This window comes from Hemiscyllium ocellatum, chromosome 19 (genome assembly GCF_020745735.1).
Source record: "Hemiscyllium ocellatum isolate sHemOce1 chromosome 19, sHemOce1.pat.X.cur, whole genome shotgun sequence".
NCBI classification, from domain to species: Eukaryota; Metazoa; Chordata; class Chondrichthyes; order Orectolobiformes; family Hemiscylliidae; genus Hemiscyllium; species Hemiscyllium ocellatum.
Window position 1 is genome coordinate 60,196,438 of NC_083419.1, and position 17,947 is coordinate 60,214,384.

General features: G+C 43.7%; 1 protein-coding gene across 4 annotated transcripts in view; it reads right to left on the minus strand.

Moving 5' to 3' along the window:
• cntn1b (contactin 1b) overlaps nt 1–17,947 on the minus strand; it is a 661,974-nt gene that overhangs the window by 66,681 nt on the left and 577,346 nt on the right. For all 4 annotated transcript variants that reach the window (XM_060839985.1, XM_060839987.1, XM_060839988.1 and 1 more), the window contains one exon: nt 8,651–8,810. In XM_060839985.1, coding sequence (XP_060695968.1) covers nt 8,651–8,810 — 160 coding nt within the window. The remainder of the gene's footprint in view (nt 1–8,650; nt 8,811–17,947) is intronic.

Below are 17,947 nucleotides of genomic sequence, written 5' to 3' on the forward strand. Positions count from 1 at the left end.
TCTGCCCAGTTTTGTTATTTTCTTTTATTAGTTCGTGAACTAAATTTATTTGTCTGTTTGTCTTTTGTGTGAATGGACTGAAAACAGAGGTTTAAGTAAGAAAAATTAGATAACATTTTTGTTTAATTTTATTCTACTAAAGTTACTGTATTGCTAAAAAAATTGCTGAATCTTTTGTTTAAACTACAAAACCAGTGTCTAGCAGTGATTATTTGCACAGTCTTGAATTGGTTAATCATAAATGTTTGGTTAGGGGTCATTAGAGTGCAGTTTGAGAGTCTTTAAAGGCTTTAATTTAACTACATTCTGAATATTGAGGTAGAAAGGTTGTGTGTATCATGACAGAATCAAAACAGATTTGAATGGAAATAACTGAATCGCTATCAGGCCACACAAATGTCGCTCGAATGAAGATAACAAAGAATCCTTTACTCATCAGAATAGGAAGGACATCAACTTTCTCACCACTCCTTCCAAAACAACAACCCACTTATCAGCAGGCATTTCCTTTGGCTTTGAGAGTGGTGGGAAAAAACCAAGAGGTGCTGATGTAATGCTTATGTTGAATTCATTGAGAATGATATCATTTTTCTTCGCAGAGGTACAATGGAAAATTCAGTCGTCATGGTGATGGTGAGGAGGAGGAAAGCTGGAGGCCAGCTTCAAGTAAGCTGAAACAGTTTGTAGACCCATAGAGTCATAGAGTCATAGAGATGTACAGCATGGAAAGAGACCCTTTGGTCCAACCTGTCCATGCCGACCAGGTATTCCAACCCAATCTAGTCCCACCTGCCAGCACCTGGCCCATAGACCTCCAAACCCTTCGTATGCATATACCCATCCAAATGCCTCTTAAAAGTTGCAATTGTACTGGCCTCCACCACATCGTCTGGCAGCTCATTCCATACACGCATCATCCTCTGCGTGAAAAAGTTGCCTCTTAGGTCTCTTTTATATCTTTCCCCTCTCACCATAAACCTATGCCCTCTAGTTCTGGACTCCCCGACCCCAGGGAAAACACTGTCTATTTATCCTATCCATGCCCCTCATAATTTTGTAAACCTCTATAAGGTCACCCCTCAGCCTCTGCGCTCCAGGGAAAACAGCCCCAGCCTGTTCAGCCTCTCCCTACAGCTCAAATCCTCCAACCCTGGCAACATCCTTGTTAAACTTTTCTGAACCCTTTCAGGTTTCACAATATCATTCCGATAGGAAGGAGACCAGAATTGCACGCAATATTCCAACAGTGGCCTAACCAATGTCCTGTTCAGCCGCAACATGACCTCCCAACTCTTGTACTCAATACTCTGACCCATAAAGGAAAGCATACCAAACGACTTCTTCACTATCCTATCTACCTGCGACTCCAATTTCAAGGAGCTATGAACCTGCACTCCAAGGTCTCTTTGCACAGCAACACTCCCTAGGACTTTACCATTAAGTGTATAAGTCCTGCTAAGATTTACTTTCTCAAAATGCAGCACCTCGCATTTATCTGAATTAAACTCCATCTGCCACTTCTCAGCCCATTGGCCCATCTGGTCCAGATCCTGGTGTAATCTGAGGTAAACCTCTTCGCTGTTCACTACACCTCCAATTTTGGTGTCATCTGCAAACTTACTAACTGTACCTCTTATGCTCGCATCCAGATCATTTATGTAAATGACCCAGATGGAGTTATGAACCAAAGATAGAGTTAGTGTGTCTCAGTTCTCTTCCTGTTCTTTCCCATTCACAATGAAGGGCTCAAGAGGTCAATGTTACTGCCGTTACCACATAATACCAGATATGGACTGGGATAGAAGTGCCAAAGGAGTCAGACTGCGCACTGAGCTATAGTCAAAAAGCAAATTATCACCTTTGGTAGGCAGTCTTTTTAACATGTAATCTACTTTCTAATCAACGCTATCTCACACCTCTGAAATAGGTGGGATTCGAACCTGGGCCAGGGGTAGGGACATTATCACTGTGCCACACGAGGGCCCTTAGTAATTCACCTCTTATATTTATCTTTAACCTGTTTTTCTAATCAACCTGTTCAGATATGTTATTGCACACCCCTGGAGCAGGTGGGACTTGAACCCAAGCTTCTCTGAATCCAGGGGCGGGGGCACTACCGCTGCACCACAAGAGTGCCCTTAGTAGGTAGTCTTTTACTGTGAAAGTTTTATGTCTTCGAGCTGTGATTATCTCTCACCTCTCAGTCTGAAAAGTGCTGGTTCAAAGCATTGCACCAGATATTTGAATGGCGGATTTGGGCTCACACTCCAATGATAGAAGTGTTGTCGTTTGGTTGCGACCGCTCATTAAGGCTCTATCTACCCTCCCTCTCAGGCAGAGGGAGTATCTGTAGAAGTGCGGGGTTACCATCCCCAGGATTTCCAGTTCTGCTACCACTTTATCGCTCAAAAATAAATTATCCAAATACTATTAGGTCGTTGCATTTGGGACTTCACTGTGTGCAAATAACCTATCTGAACAATAGAAAAATAGGTTAAAGAAAAATATGAGAGCCTACCTACTAAGGGACCCCTTGTGGCACAGTGGTAGTGTCCCTAACCTTGACCTGGGTTCAAGTCCCAGAATATGATAGAAAAGTTATGGGCATATTGTCAATTCAACATTATTCTGAGGAGAAAAAGTCTATTGCCCGCCCATAATCAGAAAATGACCCTGCCTAACTACACTTCATTGTTACTTGTAGGTTTCACTTTCTGGGTTGGATTCTAATGTCGAGAGATCCTGACCCTGTGCACTGTGGGGAACAGTCACTAGCTGTGATTTTGCCTCAAGTGAACGAGTAGTGGTTAGAGGGTGTGGCCCCTGTTGCTTTTGCTCCTGAAATTGGAGGTTCTTCAGCTTGGAAAGAGTTGAAGACTGTTGTTTCAGCTGTGTGTGTGTGTGAGAATGTGTGTGAGTCTGTGTGTGAGAGTGTGTGTGTGTGTGTGTGTGTGTGTGTGTGTGTAAAAGACAGAGACGATGCTTCCATCATGAGTTTCTGTCTCAGCAACATTTAGGACATCTAGATTTTAAAATAGATTTTAAACCACCCAGATAGGCCACCCAGATTGAATCATACAATCCCTACAGTGCAGAAAAAGGCCATTTGACCTACTGGGACTGCAGTGACCCTCTGAAAAGCATCCCACCCAGACCTACCCCATCCTTGTAACTCTACATTTCCCATGGCCAATCCACCTAACCTGCACATCTTTGGACTTGGGGAGGAAACCAGAGCATTTGGAAGAAACCAACAGGGAGAATATGCAAACTCCACGCAGATAGCCGCTTGAGGCTGCTCCTGGTACTGTGAGGCAGTAATGCTAACCACTGAGCCACCGTGCCATCCTGTTCAAAGGCTTCAAAGATTGCCTAGGTCCTGAAGCCTGGCTGGGGCGTTTGCTGGGTGCTAGGGAGAGAGACTGTCTGGGAAATGCCTCTTCATTGACCTTAACGACCCATTCACTTCATTGAATTGGCTCCTCCCTGCTTGTGGACAGGGAGACCTCCTCGACCCAACCCTACCTCTGGGAATGATGCAAGGAGCCCCCAGCACATTTGCCAAATAATTCGAAATTTCAAAAATTCCTAGAGTTTCTAATGACTAACTTAGAGTATAATCATTAATGCCCTCATTATCCTCAAGCCAGGATATCCCCTAGTGACAAGGTTTAACTGACCGGTGAATGAGATGTGCAAAATCATCAGTCAGAATGCAACACTTGATCCATGTAAAAAAAATCTGTTGCAAATTCATTGCACATAAGACTACGAGACCACCACACCTTGTCTGTAAGTCGAATGCAAACATTCTGTTCCAAAATGATGTCACTTTTATTTACAAAGTATTTTCCTTTCTAAATAGCTGGAAAGTAACGGAACAAATCAGCTCTTGGTCAGGTTTTAAAATCTGATCGATTCTGACCAATTCAGGATCTTCTGGTCACTCTAGACAAACCTATTGGCTACTTTCTTGACTGATCATACTTAAAAGACGAACTGCTCGGAAAATCTTCAAAGCATCTCTGCCTGGAAAATTCAACTCGGAAGTTTTTTATTTAAAAAGTTTGTGAACTAGAGAAATTAATTCAGAAATATATATTACACAGCTGAAATCTGCAAGGCAGTGACCTTTAAACAAAGTGCACAGAGGACTCGTTTAATAAGGAGGCAGAGGAAGACACACAAGCTGCCTGGAGGTCAGGGTAAAAATGGACTGATCCGTTTGGAGGGTTAATTTGATTCACGTGATTCTATTCTAAGCTTGAGTGCAACCCTCCACCCAGGTTAAACACATGGAATTGTCTGATTCTGGTGCTGAGAGTTTATAAGTCCACAGTCATAAAAAGAAGAGGTGGTCTCAGTCACTAATTGCATGGATTTTCTTACTTCATTGGAGACAAAAAACTGTAGATGCTGGAATCCACAGTAGACAGGCAGGAGACTGGAAGAACACAACAAGCCAGGCAGCATCAGGAGGTGAAGAAGTCGACGTTTCGGGTGTAACCCTTCTTCAGGACTGGTGGTGAGTGTTGGGGGAGCTGCAGATAAAGGGGGTGGTGGGGCAGGGTGGTTGAAGTGGGGATAGGTGAAGACACGTGGAGGGAACGATCTGGTTGGCCAATGGGAGGAATGAATCCTGTTGGTGGCAGGGAGCAGTGGAAGGGAGGGGGAGGGGCTGGGAACGGAGTCGCGGATGGGGAGGAAGGTTATTTGAAATTGAAGAACTCAGTGTTGAGTCCTTCGGGCTGTAGGGTGACCAAGCAGAAGATAAGATGTTGTTCCTCCAATTGGCGCTGGAGGAGGCCGACGATGGTCATGCCGGAAAAGGAGTGGTTGGGGGAGTGGTAGGAATGCCACCAACCGGATTCATTCCTCCCATTGACCAACCAGATCGTACCCTCCACCTGTCTTCGCTTATCCCCACTTCATCACCCTGCCCCTGCCTCCCCCTTTATCTGCAACTCCCCACAGACCCACCCCCCATCCTGAAGAAGGGTTACACCCGAAACATTGACTTTTGTACCTCCTGATGCTGCCTGGCTTGCTGTGTTCTTCCAGCCTCCTGCCTGTCTATTTCTCTTACTTCATTAGCACAAGTCTCACATGTCTGAGATCAGTGACCATTCAAATGCGCACAGTATTGGTTTAGCTAAATTACACATCACTGAGTGTAAAGTGTAAAGAACTGAGGAAAATATACAATTATATTGCACTTTATATGACTTGGGACATTCCAAAGCAACTTACAGCAATTTACTTCCTCGGTGCTGCATTGAGAATGACACAGATTTGCTGCTCTCCAGAGTAAGCATGACCTCCAGGCTCAGAGGCAACAAAGCTACCAACTGAGTAAAGCCTGACACTTGTAAAAGACAGTGCACCACTACCTGACTTGAAAACTGAGGTAATTTTGTCATTCATGTCCTGGCTAGTGAATACTCAAGATGCCTTTACACTAAAGCAATGCATCTGACTGCACAAAAGAGGCTCATTTTCAGTCGGTTACAGTTCATGCTATAAACATGACCATTATAGAAAAACTGGCCCACAATTCTCCCATCAGATTAAAGAGCGAGTGGTGTTAAATCAACTATTCTGAACGTTGTTGGCTTATTTCTATATAAAAGCAAAGTTTATCTCACCTATACATTTACCACCTAAATTGAGGAAGTCATATTCAACAAGAGTCAGTCAAAAGGTGCAAAACAGAGGTGGTTATGCCTTGTGTTTTCCTTCAGAGTTCTTAAAGTTGTAACTTGGCCACTTGAAAATTGATACTGATGGTCAAAATAGCAAAAAGTAAAAGGGAATACCAAGTTCCACAAACAAAGAGAACAACTCTGAGCAAAATTTATACAGGTTAATGCAGTAAGCTTTCAAAATGAGTTGAGTCGTGGGTTAGGATAAAAAGATAGGTCAGAATTACGGTGCCTCAATACTCTTGAACTCCGAAGACCGTCTTCCCTGTCTCTGCATGACAACATCCAACTGCTTCTCAAGCAGATGCTGTTAGGTGTATCATTCTCTCCCATTCACAGGATACAAGTAGCTCTGAGGCACCCATATGACAATTCAGAGTCGTTGTCTTTGATGCTTGTGCTTGTCACTGTGACAGTGTATCTCCAATGGTGTAAGATAGTGTTTTATTTTGCCACAACATGGATTTTGCACTTTTTTATACTGCATGTATTGTTAGGGCCATGATGAGATGGTGACTGAATCAGGCAAACTGTTCTCTGTCAAATCCTTAAACAGATGTGTAAATATGGACGGTATGCAGCACATGGTCTAACATATCAGATGAAAGCACATTGACAGTATCAGCCAAAGAGTTTGAAGTTCCTGTGATCTGCAGTAATAAGTGCAAGATGAGATACTGGACCAAGAGTAGATGGATGACTCTCGCGAGCACCCCACACCAATCCCCTCACTTTTGAACAACCTCCCGCCCTAGCCAGTCCCCCACTGCACTCCATGATCAATAACTTTAGAACTCCGCCCACTGTTCCCCCTCAAACATGACCTACCTCTCCTGGCAGTGCTCTTCCATCCAAGGGGTCCAGGAGGATGGTGCCTTGGCAGCAGCCCAGACCTTTGTTGCCCAGCTCTGGAGCTGTGGCCTCTGACTGACCAGATCTTCAGGTGGGACGACCGATTCCAGGATTTGAACTCTGACAGAAAGCCCAATGGAAGCCAACTGGCTCCTTAATCCTCAGAAGGTTCGGCAGGCTTCCTTACCTCAGTAGACTGCTAGGTTTAGCTTCTGGAAATGCTCTTAAGTCAGAAAATGGGAAAATCTCAGTCATGGAGTGGGTATGTCCACCCTGTTTCAATTTGCACCTTGCTTTCCGCAGGGGGTTGCCTGGGGTGGATTTTTCACAGGACACAATTACCTCTTGGTGGCTCAGTCAAGCAATGGCTATTCAGCTCTTGCCAAGATCAACTATAGACTTGTCCAACTTGCAAGTCCAACTCTAGGCTGCAGCAGGGACCGACTCTCTCTCAAACAATGTCCAGACACATTTCCAGCAGTGAGCTGGCTGAGTAATAATCAGAACGGATGATTCGTGCAAGATTCTGGTAAATCCAAAATTTCTGGGGACCATGTTGGCACCCATTTGCCGCCTGCTCCTGGATCAACCAAAATAGCTTCGCACGACTCACTCATTGGATAAATTCACAATGCAGCATGTGTGAGCACCCCTCCGAAAATTTTGTCTCTGTTACATAGTACACACCTTTGCATGATCGATGCTGAAAATTGACTCAGGAGCGTACCTTTTAAAGATTCCTGAAAGAACTGCACTTCATCAACATCAGTCCTGCTCACAGTTTACAACATATGGAGTGGGTTTGGATCTTGATTCTCCATTCTATTCAGTGTTACGATGCAAGACTTCAAGTAAAACATGAACACTTGCCTATAGCTGGAGGTCAAGTGATACAATGTTAATGTGGAATGTAAGTAAAGTGTGAATAGTGCGGACTGATGCCATACCTACTGGGATGATGGATATTATACAGCAGCTGGAAATAATTAGATTCTCTTGCAGATCCTGAGGAAACACTATTGCACAGTTTTGCAAAAGAGCCACAAAGAATGGTTCTGAAAGGCTCAGGCAGTTGTGTAAAAGCAGGCAAAGAACGCCTTTATCTCACGGTCTTAAAACTGAAGGGAAATTTTGACACATTTCTGGAAAAACAACATTACCCTGGCATTTTTCACATAGTTTTCGCACTTGCAACAGGTACAATAAAAACAAATTCAAGAACAAACAACGTCTCAACACCGGGGTTTGTACAGTGTGTAATTGGAAAGGAACATTTGTATTGGATTGGATTCCGCTGTCCAAGCACTCTGGGATTTTGCCTGTAAAACGGCTTGCCGCAGACATAGCAAATTGATGTCAATTCTTGCCACCACTGGTGAGCTTTAGAGTATACCCGGAGAGCAAAATAATTGAGCCAATATGCTGTTTTTGAAAAGGAGTTGAGTTTTACCAGGTAAAAGGCTAACGCATTCGATAGGAATGTTGATTGGACACAGACCACTCAGGAACGGTGTGAGGGCACCATCCACAGGGATTGTATGTGGACCCACTCTTTGAAAATCCATTTAATTCCAGTAGCGCAGCATCATAGGCCCAAGCAAGATGCAATCTCTGGAGATACTGCAGAAAAGAACCATAAAGTGAAGTTCCAGTTTCAGAGAAGTGGACTGCATCATGAGAACTCAGAAGCTGGGACTCTTTGGCCGACTTACTGGAAATATATGTTACCATATACAATACCACAGGGCTAAGCATGGTACACTTTATCAAGGAGAAGTCATGAGAGCAGGACAAGGCAAAATTGACTGAAACTGGAGGACAGTCATGGTTAGAAGTCTGGAAGAAAGCTTACCTGCAAAGAATAAGCAACACTTGTGTGAACACCCAGTAAGATTTATGTTGCAAACACCACTGTATTTTTGGAGGTTCTGATGACGAAGCTGGAGTTTTCTTCCCCGAAATGATTTATTTGGATTGGCAGAAAATCGCCCTTCCTGTGCTTGGGAATGAGAACCTCACCCCTCCCTCATCAATCAGCCACTTCCCAAGGTCTCAGTACACTCAACCTCAACAGAAAGGAGCATCCATCAACTTACCTTTAGAAATTTTGACCGAATTCACTGCTCCATCTCCTCCTTCACCGTACGCCCGTATTTCCACAATGTAGTCTCCCTCGTCGTGAATTGGTATATTTATGTTTTGTCGGACTGTCTGTAACAGCGTACTGTTCACTGTGCCAGCTCTTCTGTAAAGCACCTGAAAACACAAAATAAAACTTCATACAACGTGTAATGATTACAAAAATGTATGAGGTACCTGGCAGTCTGTGTTTGTGTTTCTCATCAGATTTACATGGTATCGATCAACTGGCTGCTATTTGCTGACAATCTCATGGATTGTTGGTTGTTCCTACTCACTGACTCTTTCATGTTGATGAGAGTTCTCCTCTAATTTCATGTCTAACTCTGCCCTTTCATGCCTTTTTCCAATTCCTATTGTTCATCAGACCCATCTTCTGTTCCCTTGGCCCTGTTCCCAGAAACGCTGACCATCTAACATATCTCTGTGACACCCCCACGTTCACTGATATTGTAAACAATCCCCTCTGCTTCATGCTGGCTACCTTGACTTCAAAGCTGTCATCACCTTCTAATCAAGAAACCTTAAGTTTAACTCCTCTGCCTTTGCAAACTACCAAGTCATCCACAATTTCCTTTTCCTCTTGCCAACTGCTCTTTCTTTGAACATGTTATCACCTCCATGTCCATTTTTTCCCTTACTCCGCTTTGAAACACTTAACTTCAGGTTTCTCTCCCTGATACAGCATTCGGATATCGTTATTAAAATCAAAAGTGACATTCACTGTAACTGGAAAATTAACTCTTCTCGTTATTCTAAACCTGTCAGTAGTCTTTATCATGGTTCTGCACCATCCACTTTCAATGGTTCCAAGATTGTCTGCCCAGTTGAACCTGAAATAACTCCACAGAAGCCGGAACCCCATCACCAAATCCCCTTTACTTACATGTACATAGTCCTTGACATTGATTCGGCTCCCTCAGAGCCAGCTTACAGAGTGAGCAGAACCTCTGACACTCCTGATTTTATCTGTCAGCCAGGGCTCCCTGATAGGACCAGTCGAACGGCCCCAGTCAAGGAACTCATATTCTATGAGATCCACCTGGCGGAGGTCCACTGTGGTTCTCAATGAGTCACCATAATGACTACATTGACTGTTCCAGCAATGTTACCATTGGAGACTCTGAGCTGCCACCAACTAAAAACGTAATTTCATTTTCCAACTGTGCATTGACAGCAGTCCTGTCTACCCCCCCACTGCTGCTCTGTTTTGTAGTGCAGCATGTCTAGCACCTAGTATTGGCTGCATTGGGAAATTGCGAAAGTACAAGCTATTGTCTTTGATGTCTCCATTCCCTGGCTACCAACTCTCACCTCCTCCATCGCGACTGTGAGATGGTCTTTTTTGCATCCCCATTTTATCACCTCACTGTAAAGGACGCTTTCAGCTGCATCAGTTCTGGAATTTCCTACAAAAACCTCCACATCTCTTTCTCTTTACAATGCTTCTCAGAGGCAACATCTTTGAGCAAGGTTTGAGTTGCCTGCATTCATATTCTATACTTAAATTTTGAAGTTGTGGCCAACAAGGCTTCTTTTTCCCTTTCGCCCTTGTTGATTTTAAAAAAATCTCCACAGAGCCTCTTGCCATTTGGTGTTTTGTGTGTGTTTGTCTTTGGGATTAAGGGGATATAGATAAAACTCTGGATTACAGTTCAGATATCAACAGTATTTGGCAGAAGTGGGTACTGCAGATGTTGGAGATTACAGGCAAGATTAGAATGGTGCTGGAAAAGCACATCAGGAATGTTGAAGGGCTCTTGACCGAAACATCAATTTTCCCGCTCCTCGGATGCTGCCTGACCTGCTGTGCTTTTCCAGCACCACTCTAATCTTGACACTAACAGCAGTGTTTGCCATTTGTTTTAAGAATGCGATCCATGCTATAATTAACAGATTATTTTCAGTTAATTAAAGAAGGCTGGTGAATTGATCCTTCTTGATGTTAGCAGAATCAATCGGTCATTTTGGTGACTGTCGGAACACATTTACATGAATGGTGTAACTGGTGGAGTTGTAGGGCTGATTATTACACATTCCTCCCGGCATATCAGCAAAGTGGAATACTCCCAAAATTCTTGCATTAATGCAGCTCCAAAATCATTCAAAAAGCTTGGCATCATCATGGACAAAGCAGATCTCTTGATTGACTGCCCAGTTCAAATCTTCATATCCTTCACCACTGGTGTCCAGTGACAACTATGTCTGCCATATACAAGTTGCACTGCAGTAACGCACCAATGATCTTTTGACAGCAATGTGTCAAGCCCATTACCTTCACCAACTAGAAGTAGAAGGTAGTAAGACACACCATTACCTGCAAGCTCCCCTCCAAGTCACACACCATCCTGACTTGGAAACAAATGCCTAATCCTTCATCACTGCTGGGTCACAATCCTGGGACTCCTTTGTGACAACACGTGTCTCATGTTTTTCAATGGCAATTAGAGATGGACAGTGAGTAGTGGCCAAGTAAATGATGCCCACATCCATGAAAGAAGAAAAGGATATTCAGTCTGTCAAGATGCTTCACACAGAAAGATGTAACAAGCAGCTTTGCCTGTAATACAGATTGACGGAGCAATTTGGGGATAAGCACTTATCATCAAAAACACTGCCAATGGTGTTTTGTAATATTTACTTCAACCATTATAACAGGAAAGAAGATTTCAGTGAAGATCTATTTGTAACTGTGAACATTCTGGAGAACATAACTTGTTAATTAATATTGAACAATCCTTCATTGTTTGTTTATGTGCAATTAATTGACTTTTGAAAGAAATAAGGCTACTTAATTTTTGGAACCTAGGGTGCTACAGATAAGAAGACGGCGTAACTATGAACTCATTCACTTCAGCAGGGCTTGCCAAAATATCATGTAATCCAGGAGATTGTGATTTTTATTCTTCAGCTATTTATTCACTGAGGGTTTCCACTGGTCAATTTTCAACTTTGCATTTACATGCAGAAGTCAATAAAGAACAAATTCCCTTGGAATTCAATGGCTGAGCTGTTGGACTACAGCGTCTGGTGCACAATAAGCTTTCTGAAAGAGTTTGAAGTGATAGAATACGTGTCTCACCCCTTGAGGCCTGTTATGGTGAAAACCTCTGGCATTATGGAGGGTAATTATGGAGTCGAATCAATAGATTGTGGAGATTCTGACCATGCAAGCTGCATCACAGATGTATTGACAAAATTTCGAAGCCACAACGTGGGTGTCTGTAAATCCTGTAAACAAATTCCTGTTCAACAGCCAACTGATGGATTTTTAATCATAGGAAATCAGATTTGCCGACTCTGTAGATGAATCGGCTACTGTGTTTGACAAAGATAAAGCAATTCTCTTCCATTCCCCTTGGCGGATTGTAATTGGATAGATTGTCCAATATTAATGATGGTAAAGTGAGGTTCATAAACATGACAGGATCATAATGTGTTGGGTGTGTGTGTGTGTGGGGGGAGGCAGTTTAGTGGTTGAAGGGTGCTGATAGTGAGGCATTGTGCACATCAGATCCCTGCCCTTCTTTCTGCCAGTGATACAGTGTTCCACAAGGGAAATCTCGTCAGAATCCACAATTCTGTATGCTTGAGTGTGTATTATTTCAGCTGTCTCAAGCTAATAAAAAACATTTTCTGCAAAAGGAGTATTATTTTGCTTTGAATATTCAACACCATCCAATGGAGGTTAGGTTAGGGCAGCCCTGCTAATATATCAATATTTATAGGGAGCCCACTGGGACATTCTGATATTTGTGAGGGGGCCCAATATTTGCAAGTGAGGTGGTGGAGTGGGGAATTGGGGAGGTGGGAGTTAAGGGCTGGGCTCTGGTTAGACTCCCAGGTCAGAGAAAGGAAGATGACAGAATCTTACTTGCCGAAATTGGAAAGGTTTGCATAGTGTTGTTGTTGTGTGGGAACTCATTTGGAGTTTCGAGAAGGGAATGCAGCACAGACACAGAGTTGTGAAAGGTGGTACCCGACTGCTTCCAGACACAACCAGAGTGGTGTGGTCATGTTGCTGTAGCGGCTGGTTCACAGTATGAAGCACGCTCAGTGACCTGACTGGGGCTGATCGTAATAGTTAACTGAAGAGAATAAGGAGTCAGTGCACATTGCCCAGAGTGGCTGGTGTGTTGAAGAGGAGTGCGGAACACCAGCAAATGTCAATGTTAGCAGAATAACCACCCTCCGATTGGTTTATAATCACACCACAAAAGGGTGGCTGTTTGCCAGCTCACCAGACAAAATGTGGCAGAAAAGTCTTGCCGAAGAGGGCACAGATGAAGACAGCAATGGGTCAATGTAAAGGAAGGTGCTGAATGGACCAAGTAGACTCAGATGTTGGCAGTGTGGGCTGCTCTGGCAGGCAGTCTCCTGCATTGTCAGTGATTGGGTGGGAACAGGCTTCAGCTTGATGAAGCAGTTGGCACAGGTTTGGTCCTCTCCAGAACTTCTCTATGCCATCTCCTGGTTATCCTGCAGAGCCAGAGGTATAGCCACTGTAGCCCGTGTAGTTCTTGTATCCTTTCAACACACGGGACACCTACTTCTGTGACGATGTGGTAACATCCTCTAGTAAATGTAGGAAGTCATCACAATCACCTCCAAAGACATCTGGAGCAAGCTGAGACACTTTGCGTTAGAAAAAGGTCGCAACAATGTATCTTTGCTGCAATCCAGATGTCTGTCCTTTCAATAATATTCCTCTTGGGTCTCCCTCGTGACTTCGCATTTGTTTCTTCATTATTAAACAACCCGAGTGTTGACTGGATCAGTGTTGCCCAAACTTGAGATCCTCACATCTCATCAGTCAGTTGTACGATGTGATGTTGCGATTTCATCCAATCAATGGCGTCACTCCAGAGCCTTGAGTTGACCCCAGTTTCTGATACTGGGATGCTGCACTGTGGAAGGTGTCACCCTTGGGAAGAAATAGCTTAAAGGTCACGTCTGCCCTCTCAAGTAAAATATTTTAGCATAGAATGGAATATCCTTTATTGTCAATTCACAGAAAAACAGGGGAAGTTTCTGGGTATCTTTGGTAAGGTTTGTCCCGCAGTCAACAGGACCTGCACAGCTTATCCTCACTGCTGTTTGGATGATGTTCCTCTGTAAGATCTGGCTGCATTTATTCCTGATATTGCATTCATGGCTCTGAAACACAGCGTCTTTGAGGACATGGAAGTCATTTATAAATCCCAAGTTCTTCTTTGGTGCACTTTGATTTGGTGACTCGGAAAATTGAAAAATGTTTTTACAACTTCAGGGAAGCGAGGAATGAGTGGAGTTGACTGGAATTGATCTGGCTCCAAGATTATGGATAAAGGCAGCTTGTTCACCAGACCCTGGGTGTGTCCAGGCCAGCTCAAGGACAGCACCGAATTTCTTTCCACAATATAGTCTTTCTCCCTTAAAAAAAACAGGCTTAATTTTCAACCTGTAATCAAACCCTGCCTTTCTGACTCCAATTCACTGCCATTTGGTTTCATGACATTAATTTTAATGAGGACCAAATAATTTTGAAACCTAAAGAGAAAATGTTGGAAAATCTCAGCAGGTCTGGCAGCATCTGTAAGGAGAGGAAAGAGCTGACGTTTCGAGTCTAACAGACCCTTTGTCAAAACTTTTGACAAAGGATCAGTCAGACTCGAAACATCAGCTCTTTTCTCTCCTTACAGATGCTGCCAGACCTGCTGAGATTTTCCAGCATTTTCTCTTTTGGTTTCAGATTCCAACATCCGCAGTAATTTGCTTTTAACTTTGAAACCTACTTTGAACAAGACATTGTTCCATGTTCTCATTCTGATTTGGGTTTACTTTCTTTGCCTGCAATCCATCATCTTGTTCCCAGTATCACCTACATCAATAGGTAAGAGGTGCTTGAGGAATTATTTGTCACTGGTTGTTACATTCCCTCATTTCCTTTAGTTTACCAAGTCCAACTTAAACTGAAGCTCTCTGAATTTGCTTATTTCTCTAGTCTCTCTTTTGCCCCTCATGGCTTCCCTGAGTCCAGGCTTCTGCTGATTAATGAACTTCCTCTCCGGGTCCCCATGGCAACGGACGCTACTGATGGTTTTCTCACTCCTTCAAATCTGTTGCCATCTTTTCTCTCCTCTAAAAGAGGAACAACTCTTGACCCTATCTAATGCTGCAAGCGTTTTGTCCGAGCACTGGTTTCTCTTCTAGTTGTAGCACTATTACCTCGAGTGTCCTTGGCCCTTAGTTCTGAACTATGTGCTGCTCATGACAACACTGCACACAAACATCAAGATGTGTTAGTTTACAAATGTCCTCTGATGACACCTCACCACTATCTCTCTTGACTCCTTCACTGTTGCTGAATTATCCAATTGCTTATCCAATATTCAGTAGGTATTTCCCCATAGCCAATATTACAGGGAGACGAGTCAGTGTCTTTGACCCCAGCTATTAACTATATACCCTCACTACTGCATGGGAATGAGATTAACTTCATGGTGTAGCAATTATGTCAGTCACATGATTAAATGTCAGACAGAGGGAGATAGAGGAAGGAGAGAAGGGAACCAAAGTACTAATCTACTACGATGTTATTTGAATTAAAATCCAAAATGTGTGGTGCTGGAAAAGCACAGCCGGTCAGGCAGCATCCTAGCAGCAGCAGAGTTGACGTTTCGAGCATGAGCTCGTTATCCAGCACCACACTTTTTGACTCTGATCTCTAGCACCTGCAGTCCTCACTTTCTCCTTGTAAGTGAAGGTATCTTGCAGTACGGTTCATGGACCCGAGTAACATTATTTCGAGACACTAAATAGAGTGAGACTCTAAACATGCAAAATAGTTGCCGACTCCATTGCACTCCATGGCAAATGTCTGAGACTGAACTAAACTGTGGGGTACCTTGGTTTCATACCTGACCCTGAGATGAACTTCCAATCATTTTTCCATACTGAGGTTAAGATCACCTATTTCCCCTCCACAACAGTGCCCCTGCCTCAGGTCTTCCACTGCTGAAATCTTCAATCTAATTCCCTCTGGACTTGACTATTTCATTGCTCTCCTGGTTGGTCTCCCTCATTCTCCCAGAGGTACTGCACACCTCTGCTACCGGTGCCCTTCTTTGTATACATTACTGTTCACCTGCCACCCTGGTATGCACTGACTTGTTCAGCAACAATTGATTTTAAGATTCTCATAATTGTTTCTCAGTAGTATCCAGGCCTTGCCCCATCCCTGCCTCTGCAATGTTTTACATCCACAGAATCTTCTTCCAAGTTATTCCATGACATGCCCAATTCTAGCCTCTGAGCAATTCAATGTAAATTGCACCACTGGAGCTGTGCCTTAAGTTCTCTTGGCCCCAAACTCCGAACCTTGCTCCCAAAGCTCTCCACTTTCTTGCCTCCCATTCCTCCCTTAAAATTTCCCTCCTTTCCAACCTTCTGTCATCTGACCTTTGTAACTTGCAGTCAAATTTTGCTTCATAATGCTGCCATAGCGGGCCTTGGGTTTTTTTTACAATCTTAAATGCAGGTTGTTGTTATTTTGTGCTCCACATGTTCGCAGTGGAAACAATGCATGAGTTTTCAGCAGTGTCAGCTCTAAGTGTGTCGTAGGTGGAGCCACTGCCTGAAGAATGCGGCCTGAGCTATTCTCACAGTTGGGCTTTATCAACGCAGAGAGTCATGCAGCATGGAAACAGACAGTTCAGTCAAACCAGTCTGCGCTCAGCTCATTTCCCTCCTAACATTTCTCATTTACGTACTTATCCAAATGCCTTTTAAATGTGATAACTGTACCCACATCCACCACTTTTTAGATTGGATTAGATTCCCTACAGTGTGGAAACAGACCCTTCAGACCAACAAGTCCACACCGACTCTCCAAAGAACAACCCACCCAGACCATTCCCCTACATTCACCCCTGACTAATGCACCTAACACTATGGGCAATTTAGCACGGCCAATTCACCTGACCTGCACATCTATGTGACTGTGGAAGGAAACCAGAACACCCAGAGGAAACCCACACAGACACGGAAAGAATGTGCAGACTCCACACAGACAGTTGCCCAAGGTGGGAATTGAACCCGAGTCCCTGGCGCTGAAAGGCAGCAGTGCTAACCACTCATCCACACTCTCTGTGTAAAACAATTGCCCCTCAGCATTCATCTACCTCACTTTGGCTGCAGGAGTCGGCGGCATAAACAACAGCAAATCTCAATTCTTCCACGGAGTCAATTGGGAAGGCAGCCTAGCAGTAGGAAAAGGAGGAGAACAGGGGGAAGAAAACTCCCATGTAGCCAAGGCCAAGGCCGAAACTAATCCGTTCGGCCACATATCTTACTCGTAGTTCTCCTTTGTAATGAGTTCCAAGAGGCCAGGAGCACCCTGCCTCCTAAAACCTGGAAACATCAAAGAGATTACAGTTTCATGGAACTGGGCAGCCTTCCAGTTCCTTCTCAGATCGGCCATTCTTTGCAGTACAAGCTTGTTGGCACCTCATTAGACTGTGGGAGGGCCCCCAAGCCTGCAAGAGGATCTCAGCTCGTATCTAGAAACGAGAGCCCCTGACTGATGTTTTCCCCTTGCCTACCCCAGGGACGTTGAGACCCATTTGTAACCACCCCCACGATTACCCCTGCTAAGATCGGCTAACTCAACACAGATGAGAGGCAGAGTGGAACGCTGCAAGGTATTCAAAACCTACAAATGTAATAGGACTGAAGGACTTAAAGACTCAAGGAACTGGACGGATGGGTGGAATTAAATCAAGGATATTAAGTCAGAGATAATAAAATGAAGAAGCCAGAAGGGGTTTTAAATTACAGGAGGGCCCTGGAGAGAATGAGGAAGGAAGGAATTCTCTAGTTGAACTGGACAGTATTCAGCAGAGTATGGAGTTTTTATTTTACAAGGACTGACAACCTGACTTCATTTCCTCTCAATAATCCGTGCATAATTAATGAATCCCCAGACATTCCATCACTACTGACTAATACTCAGTTAATTCTCTGATGTTGCTTTGTAAAATCGCTTGAAAAACAATCAGAATGAAATAGTTTTCATTACGTTTGGTTTTGATAAGCAATTCCGACCCAACCGCATCTCGTGCTCCGTTATTGTTGGGAAGATCAGGCTCTGTCACGTTTTAGAAATATCTGCGGAATAAGGAGGTGCACTGAGCTGCAGGTCATTTACTGTGAACTTGGGTTCACAAGCGACGTGATGAGATCAGTGATTTAAGAGTGCATTCAATGTTCCTCAG